Source organism: Mytilus trossulus, chromosome 5, assembly GCF_036588685.1.
Source record: "Mytilus trossulus isolate FHL-02 chromosome 5, PNRI_Mtr1.1.1.hap1, whole genome shotgun sequence".
NCBI lineage: Eukaryota > Metazoa > Mollusca > Bivalvia > Mytilida > Mytilidae > Mytilus > Mytilus trossulus.
The window spans coordinates 32,207,022-32,215,870 of NC_086377.1; the positions used below are offsets into that span (position 1 = coordinate 32,207,022).

General features: G+C 36.5%; 2 protein-coding genes across 2 annotated transcripts; one reads left to right on the top strand and one right to left on the bottom strand.

The window, feature by feature from the left end:
* Positions 1 to 1,056: 1,056 nt before the first annotated feature.
* Positions 1,057 to 3,476, top strand: LOC134719582 (uncharacterized). The gene is made up of 4 exons (XM_063582577.1): positions 1,057 to 1,170; positions 1,484 to 1,735; positions 2,504 to 2,597; positions 3,181 to 3,476. The coding sequence occupies exons 2-4, from the start codon at positions 1,572 to 1,574 to the stop codon at positions 3,265 to 3,267; spliced, it is 345 nt and encodes a 114-aa protein (XP_063438647.1). The 5' UTR covers positions 1,057 to 1,170; positions 1,484 to 1,571; the 3' UTR covers positions 3,268 to 3,476.
* A 748-nt stretch (positions 3,477 to 4,224) lies between these two features.
* LOC134717869 (putative nuclease HARBI1) lies at positions 4,225 to 5,442 on the bottom strand. The gene has a single exon (XM_063580367.1). The coding sequence runs from the start codon at positions 5,440 to 5,442 to the stop codon at positions 4,225 to 4,227; it is 1,218 nt and encodes a 405-aa protein (XP_063436437.1).
* Positions 5,443 to 8,849: the final 3,407 nt, after the last annotated feature.

Sequence of the window (8,849 nt, forward strand, 5' to 3'; positions counted from 1 at the left end):
TTCCTAACTTGTTTACTTTTTTTTCTATTTCTCTCCGCTTCGTTAGTACCCAATTTCCGGTGGCGATGATACACAGTGATAATTGTTCTTTTGAAATATTCTACGTTGCACATTGTCCGTTTTAAATCCAATTTTCCTGCTACCGGTATTTGATTTATCTTTTAGTGTGTTTCAAACCAGACCGTTCTGATGAGGACCAGAGGCAGAGGAAGGGGTCGTGGTGGGCGTGGCAGAGGCCGCATAGTTAGTGTGGCGCCTGAAACTGAAACAACTAATACACAAGAAACAAATGAGCAAACACAAAATAGTGATACTGAACAGCCAGCTAATACCAATAAAGAGAAGCGCAAAAGAAGCAAGCCATTAGAAATACCACAAGAAAAGCAGGATGAGGTGGCAGATTGGTATAGAGAAAACGAACCTCTATGCAACAAAGGTACATGTATTTATTTGCTATAATTTAAAATATTAATACGGAGCATAAATGTCAAAAGATGTTAACCCCACCAGTAGACATAGATAAACTTACAGCATGGTCTTTATATTAAAAAATCAATGTGACCGATTTTTTTTTCTCTTTCAGCTCATTATCAGTACAAAGATACTGCTCTCAAAAACACACGATGGCAAGCAAAAGCTAATGAGCTAGGGGTAGAGGATTGGAAGACTCTCAGGACATGGGTTGAGTCAATGAGATCTCAGCTCGGAAGACTGACACGAGAAGGCAATAAATCTGGTTCAGGCGGAAAAGATGATACTCAAAGAGACAAATGGATCAAAGAAAAATTTGGCTTCTTGGGTCCACATATTGCCAGAATAGAAACCAGAGGAGGAATAAACGTGTGCAATACAGTTTTCTATTACTTAATATTTCAGTTCACTTTTTTTACCTTTTATTGTTATTTCCTTTGTTGAATTCCCGTACCTTTTTTCTTTTTCTAAATGATACTTAATGTTCTGATTCTACGAAATTCATTTTACAGCTGTTTCATTTCAAACGTTTGACTTTATCTCGATATATCTTGTACGAATACATACATAATGTTCCGATTATGTCTGAATATTTCAGCTGAAAGAGAAACTCAAGGCAAAATACGGAACAGATGCTTGCGTAGATTCTCCCAGTGAACATGAGGACGAAGAGGAAAGTCAAGAAGACGATGAAAGAAGGTCAGTAACCATTTACTTCTTTGTATAATTAGTTAAATTGAAACTATATCTTCACATCAGGACTTATTATAATGTTTTGGTCCGTCCGTCCGTCCGTCCATCACACTTACTTTTAACTACATTTGTAAATACTTTTCAGTTAAAAGTAATTGTATCGGATTGATTGTGCTTCCGGCATTTCTTGTTTTCTTGTTATGAGATAGGGTGTCAAGCCAGTCAAGGTCGTTCAAAACCCACCGTAGTAGTAGAGATAGGGTGTCTTTTTGTATTGTTTAGAACAAAAAATACAACTTTCATCGTTTTTTTTCTTTAGATCGCAATGTAATCTTGAGGAGACGTCCAGCACAATAGATATTCCCTCTCCTATAGTTACAACAAAAACGTAAAAGAAATACCAGAAGATGCAATCTCCAGTTGAAAAAGAAGCAATAAAACAGTCTTCTGAATTACAGAAACAAGTGCAGGCTAAGCTGGCTAGTCGCGCGGACATGACACCCGAAAGTCAGAACTGGGGACATTGGATGGTCAGCATTCTTCCAGGTATTGACGACAGATTGTGGGGGAGGTATGCTATGCTTTTGTATGTTAATGTTTTGTTACTTGATGAATGTGTACTATACACGGCCGAATACGCTATATAAAAATCGTGTATCATCGAGCAGAGGGTCTATTCTGATTTTTTAGGAGGAAAAACATAACTCCACGGTGCAGTGCAACAACTTTTTGATGTACTGTAGCAGCTTTAAAATTGAACACCATACAAATCGTTTAAGCCTGGTACCAACATCCTGTAACCGATGATACGCTATGGTAATGACATTAGTTTTTATACCCCGCCACACGAAGTCGCAAGGCATTGTGTAATACCCTTCGTAAAAAACGTTTGGTTGAGTGTCCGTTCGTCTGCGTATTGCCTGTCTGTCTGCTCTTTCGTCCGCTTGTCCATCTGTCCGTCCGTCATCGACTGTTACCAAGTAGTCATTTAAGAACGAATCCATAATTTTTATTGAAACTTTGCTCAATTGTTGAGTACTATAACAGAGAGCTTTTACAAGTTTAATGTTAAAATATATCGAAAACTTCGTTTTTAAGTTAAGCCGTTTTGGAATGAAACTTTGAAGTTATTGAGAGATTTTCATGAAACTTTGCAAAAATATTATATGTAAAGATTGGTGTTTATCAAACTTCAGTATGATTTGTTTTCAATTATTTTCCTCACACTTTCTCAAAAGAATGAGATGTATCAAAAATAATCCATTATAGCTATATTTTACATTAATATGATATTGATTCTCACTTTTTAAATGAATTTATATCAAATTTTTGCTTTCAGGTTTAAAAGAGAGAGTATGGATCTATTGGACAGATTTCAAAATGAAAGTAAGGAGCTACGCAGCCGTGATAAACAACGTCTTCAGCAACTGCAGGTATATTATTCACATATTATTTACTAGTACTAGTATTGTGTTAAGACTGAAAGGTCAGAACATGTTTCGAAATACACATTTCTTTAGTTCACCTGCATATTTTGGATGCCTCGTGTTGTAATTACTCTCAGGTAATTGCTGCATTTTGAAATTGTCATGCGTCCGGTCATATATATATATATTTATATATACTACGTATATTAAAACGATATGGTTACAGAATTGGATCCAGGAATTTAGAAAGGGGCGTAGACTATATTTTGTTGGCGAGCGGAGCGAGGCGAAATTGTTTTTTTTTTGGCTAAAATCACGTAAAAAAGGGGGGAAAAGTACAAATAAAGGGGGCGTACGTCCTCTATATCCCCCTGAATCCGCCACTGTTGTGTATCCTTGACTTAGGAACTGGGATTTATTTATCTTTAAGAAATCGGCATTACCGAACAAGGCAACAGTACCCCGTACAGTTATGCTAATTATCCTTCCTTGAAACCCCGCATAACCCCAGTTCTAGTACCTAATTCCAACGCCGATGATACACAGTTGATCAAACTTGTTTATATGGTCATGTTTTTTGTTGTTGCAGGGATTCACTGGTCAACAATCTGCATTGGATGTTCCCATGGGCAGCTTCTGTAATCAATCAAGTAATGTTGGGTACCTACCTGCATGACAGCAGCAATATCAGCTACCTGGACAGGACGTCGCCTTTCTGCAAAACCGGTCTCAAACTCAAGCAGACATTGAACCTATAAGAGCACATTCTGCTCCACCTGTTACATGCGCACAAGATATTACAACATCAAGTATTGCCAGTGTAATAATGCAATCGGATTCAATGAACGTTGATTCACCCTCATCGTCACTTTTCTCATTATAAACTTGTTCATACCAGCTAGGAACCGTAGAGGTGTTTTAAAGTTTTATATGAATGACATTAAAAGACGACTCTATTATGTAGACAGTTTGTTCATTTCATGTATTATGACAGTTGTCTGTAAAATTAAAAGTTTTTTTGTTTGAGTGATTATTTTGTTGGTTAATATAAAAAAAGAAGATGTGGTGTAATTGCCAATGAGACAACTCTACACAAGAGACCAAATGACACAGAAATTAACAACTATGGGTCATCGTATGGCCTTCAACATTGAGCAAAGTCCATACCGCATAGTCAGCTATAAGAGGACCCGAAATGACAAATGTAAAACAATTCGAACGAAAAAAAAACTAACGGCCTAATTAATGTACAAATAAATGAACGAAAAACAATATGTAACACAGCAACAAACGACAACCACTGAGTTACAGGCTCTTGACTTGGGACAGGCACATGCATACATGATGCGCCGGGGTTAAATATGTTAGCGGGATCCCAAAGTTTTTTTTGATTTTGATTTGTCTTGTTGTTTTAGTGTTATAATAATGAAATTTTCAATTTATCCTAAGTATGCTGACCCATGCGTGCCATTGTTTTTAAAAGACCAGAACACTGGTATTGATAGAAGAATTTCTTAAAGTTTAATTACATGTATCATGATAATATTTTTTGATACATTCAAAGTTAAATAAACAAAAGTACAAATCATATATTTATCATTCAAATATACTACGATAAGACAGTTAAAAAACGTTATTGAACCATTCGTTCTTGCCATGAAACTTTTCCTGCAGGTGACGAATAATAGTGTTTAAGATACAGTCTTTGTTGTTTTGCTGCCTTGCTAGGATAGTTGCGATCTTGCACATCATCAATGTCCTTCAGGTTTGTTTTGTCTCGCCAAGCTCCAGGTAAAAGATGGTGGTTCTCGTCTTCTCTGTCTAACAAAATGTTCTGATCACCTGGATATCTTATCCTCATTATATTGTGCAGACAAACACAGGCCAGAATAATGGATACGACATTGTTAGGCTCTTGCTTTAAAGTTGAAAGTAAGCATTGAAATCGATTTGCAAGTATCCCAAATGCGTTTTCAACAACTCTTCGTGATCGCGATAGCCTGTAGTTAAAAACTCTCTCTTCAAGGGTCATGTTCCTCCTAGAAAAGGGCTTCATTAGCCAACTTCTGAGGGCGAACGCGTCGTCACCAACGATGAAGTACGGAATGTCTTTGTCATCATTCGGAAGAGGCTCTGCTTTTGGTATGTGCATATTCTCATCAATTATATGATTTTTTAAGTCTGACTGATTCCAAATTTGTGCATCAGAGCAAGCACCTGGTGCGCCAACGTTAACCCATTTGAATTTATAATTAGCGTCTACTAAGCCCATTAGAACTATAGAATGGAATCCTTTATAATTATAGTATTTAGAATCACCACCAGCCGGACATTTGATAGCAACGTGTTTCCCATCTAGTGCACCTAGCACATGATGAAACTGACACATATCACTAAATTCTTGCGAAATGGCTAGCCATTCAGCTTCTTCTGTAGGTGTGTTGATAACATCTTCAGCATACTCGAAAATAATTGCTTCACAGACTTGTACTACAAGATTGGATATCGTGTTGTGCGGCACTCTAAATAAATACATAAGTGAATGATAACTGTCTCCTGTGGCTAGATATCGAAGGGTTATTGCTACTTGAAGACCAACTGGCAATGCCTTTCGGTACCGGTACCACGTGTCTTTCTTTTGTAACCTTGGTGTTAATCTATTTACAATTTCCTGAAGCATGGTTGGATCAACTCTCAAAAAGTTTTTGAAAGAAACGGTGTCTTCACATCTCATTTCATCCAACAGCTGTTCATAAAAATCAAACTGAGATCTTCTACCTATCCAATTCCTTACCCATACCGTGCGCACTCTGCGATCTATTCGTTTATGTCTGTGTCTGTTTAACAACATTCTGAATTTCAAAATATGATTGTGTATCAATAATCCATAATTTGTCATTTCCATCCGTTGTCTGTCCATCTTGCTGTAAGACTGACAAACTATTTTAGCAAATGGCGAGAAATATAGATACACGTGGTTTGATTATACGTAGAAGAAGGTAATCATGCGTAGTAATACGCATCGATACATAATAATGCCTAGAATAACGTGATGAAACCTATTAATGCGTACCATGAAGCGTAATATACCGTACAAAAACCTAATGCAACGTGGCAGATACGTACTTAAACGTAATAACACCTAGTGATTATAATCAAATACGTTTTAGAACGTATCAGGTACGTTTCTAATACGCATTTCTACGTTCCTTCTACGTTTTACTGCGCTTTTCTACGTAAGTACTACGTTTTCATTTTTAGTCACGTTTGTATTGTGCAGACCAATACAAACGGCACCGATCACGTATCAATCTACGCTTAACTACGTAGATCTATATAGCCGTTTTAAGTACGGATCGATACGATTCACTACGGATATTGCCGTTTCGCTACGTTTTGAAAACGTAGCAAAACGGGATAGCTGAAACGTGACAGTGTGACTGGGGCTTAACACTATTTTATTTAGCTTGTGGTAATTATCCGTGATAAGATTTTTTCTTCTTAAGAATTCAAAATTAAATATATTATTTCGAAAGAACCCCCTCCCCCGCGCCACCTTTTCATTTTTTTTGTCCCTTATAAGAAATTTGCAACCAATAAAAAAAAATCAGTTAGACACCTTACCCCCGTCTTTTTCCTATATATATTATTTTATATCGTAGTTAAATCGGGTATCGATCATCTATTTTTGGTATAAGGAGGCGATCATTTGATTCTGAGGGGACCGGCCGGGCTGATTTGGTCAGTCAGATTATTTATTTTAGAAAAAAAATTCAACTGCTACACGCAAGATTATTTTTTACACATGTACCATTTTACTGTATTATAGAATTTGGAAGCCAGTTTATTTTAGGCGGGAGACAGCATATTTATTACTGTTATTTTCCTTACCAACACATTTATTTTCGTGACCTGTCAGCTCCGATCTTAGAATCAAAGGTTCGTCTACTAACCACCATTTAGTATGGGGTGTTGCTGGTATTATTTAGTATATTTGGTCCGAAAAAAAAGAATAGAACGCCGAAAAAAATTTGGAACATAATACGCTGGAATAGTAAAATTATATTATTATCTTATTTAGTTATTCATCTTTTATTCTGCGAAATAGCACATAGTATATATATATGAAGTTTTCTGTTAAGTATTTGATATTCGATTTTTCCCCCAAAGTACAAAGAGTACTAGAAGGAATCTCCCCCTTTTTGTTATTTCGCTCATTCTAAACAATGATTCGAATTAATACAAATTTTTAGTGTATTCTTTCTAAAGCTTTGGATGTATGCGTCCAAGGAGGGGTCACTTCTTATATAAAAGTATATAAATACAGACGTTCCGCTAGAATTGGTAATTTTTCAACTGGTCAAATCCATGACTGGGTATGAAATTTAAACCTTATTATATGACTTGGCCGGTAATTTCAGGCCTAAGAAATAAATAGGCGAAAATTATCAGGCGAATCTATGATTGGGGCAGAAATTTTGAACTAAGAGACCAGCCATTTAAATTGAAAATGGGGCTGGGGGAAGGTCATGTTCAAGGAAGGACATGTTCAATTTTCTCGCAGAAATTATTTTTGTCTCTGCCATTTCTAGCCATTCTTTATTCGTTCAGTCTCTAAGAATTTGGAATCAAGTTACTTTTTTTTAATACCCCCTTTTTCCATGCAAATTAGATGATCGGACCTTTAACTCATGTTTTGGTCACAATTTCAACGCGAGATGTGTGGTTTTGGAGAGTTTGGTACTGAATCAAATTAAATTTGTTACTTGTTTTTAAAAGCTTCAAGTTTGCAATAATGAAAAATAAGAGAACCTATCTTTTTGTAATCTTATGATTTCCTTATGGCCTGTCCTGCCATTTTATTTATTTCAGCCCCCCTACAAATCAAACGGTCGTTTCCTATTTTAGGTACTGACCAGAATTATTTTTTTACCACAATCAGAATCAAGATATTTTGGTTAAAAAAAATAGAACCCCCCTCCACTCCCACCAGAAAATGCTCCATGACTGACGACGACATATAAAATAAATAGAATAAAATAGGCCGTACGCGTATCAATCAATAAAAAATGCAGATATCATCAAAGCGAGATCCGTATGAACAGTTAGGCATCCTAACTTGAAATTAATGATCCCGCTTCGTGTCATACGGCAAATTAGGTGATACGTTCGTGATGCGTACGTGATTCGTGATCTCACCGGTTACCTCTATTATAGGAGATGTCCAAAGGAGTAGGTCCACTAACTATGGAAATCGGCCTCATATTTTCATAAAAAATAAACAGTCTTTAAAAACAAGAACTGAGTGTTATTTTATTAGGACCCACCCTTTCGCAAAATGGTAGTCTTGAATTACTGTCTTGCGTGTGTTTTGTAGAAATCACCCCAATTCAAATCAACATATGGTCAAAAACGGCAAATATTATCGATTTTTGCCTGTTTCCTTCAAATTGCGGTATGAGCGCAGCCGTCAACAACTCTGAATTTTCAACTACACAGTTTCAGGCAAAGAGGGCAGGACTGTTGTATGATATGCAGTGTTAAATGTTATTATAAGAATTATAATTGAATGTTTCATTTTGAAATTCTATAGGGTTAAAGCTAGAGCGTTGATCGTGTGCACATTTTCGATATTTTACACTCACACCATCTTCGCTAGCCAAGGGTTACGATCCACTCCCGCTCTGTGAAGAGAGCGGGAGTGGATCGTAATCCTTGGCTAGAGAAGATGCACTTAAACAAGTGAATTATTATATCTGTCTCTTTCTAAACTCCTGAAATTACCAACACTTAGATATGGTAGACTACGAGTAGAGCCAACATGATTGAGACGTACAAGATTCTCAATAACATCTATGATGAAAGGGCATCAAGTGGTATTTTCACATTAAGTAGTGGTTCAACAACAAGAGGGCATTCTTTGAAGTTAGTCAAGAACAGGAGTAGGCTGGATGTTAGAAAGTATTATTTTACCAACAGAGTAGTGGATGTCTGGAACAGTTTTCCTGAGACAATTTTAACTGCCAAAAACGTTAAAACATTCGAACGAAGACTAGATAAATATTGGAAGGAACATCCTATGATTTATTACTACACAGTATATTACAACTTCACGATCGGAGGTAGCACAGTAATCAACAGTGATAGTGACAGTGAATAGAGCCAAATATAGAGGAGCAAGCTCATCTCCTGCGTTTGGACACTAAGGTAGACTTATCTGATGAGTTAAGCCTTTTTCAACTGATTTATATAGTTCGT

What these genes read in the sequence shown, in the direction of transcription:
- LOC134719582 (XM_063582577.1), top strand. Translation starts at nt 1,572, where the DNA reads ATGCAATCTCCAGTTGAAAAAGAAGCAATAAAACAGTCTTCTGAATTA. An exon ending in GACGACAGATTGTGGGGGAG is followed by an intron (nt 1,736 to 2,503) that starts GTATGCTATGCT and finishes TTTTGCTTTCAG; the next exon opens with GTTTAAAAGAGAGAGTATGG. An exon ending in AACGTCTTCAGCAACTGCAG is followed by an intron (nt 2,598 to 3,180) that starts GTATATTATTCA and finishes TTGTTGTTGCAG; the next exon opens with GGATTCACTGGTCAACAATC.
- LOC134717869 (XM_063580367.1), bottom strand. Translation starts at nt 5,442, where the DNA reads ATGTTGTTAAACAGACACAGACATAAACGAATAGATCGCAGAGTGCGC.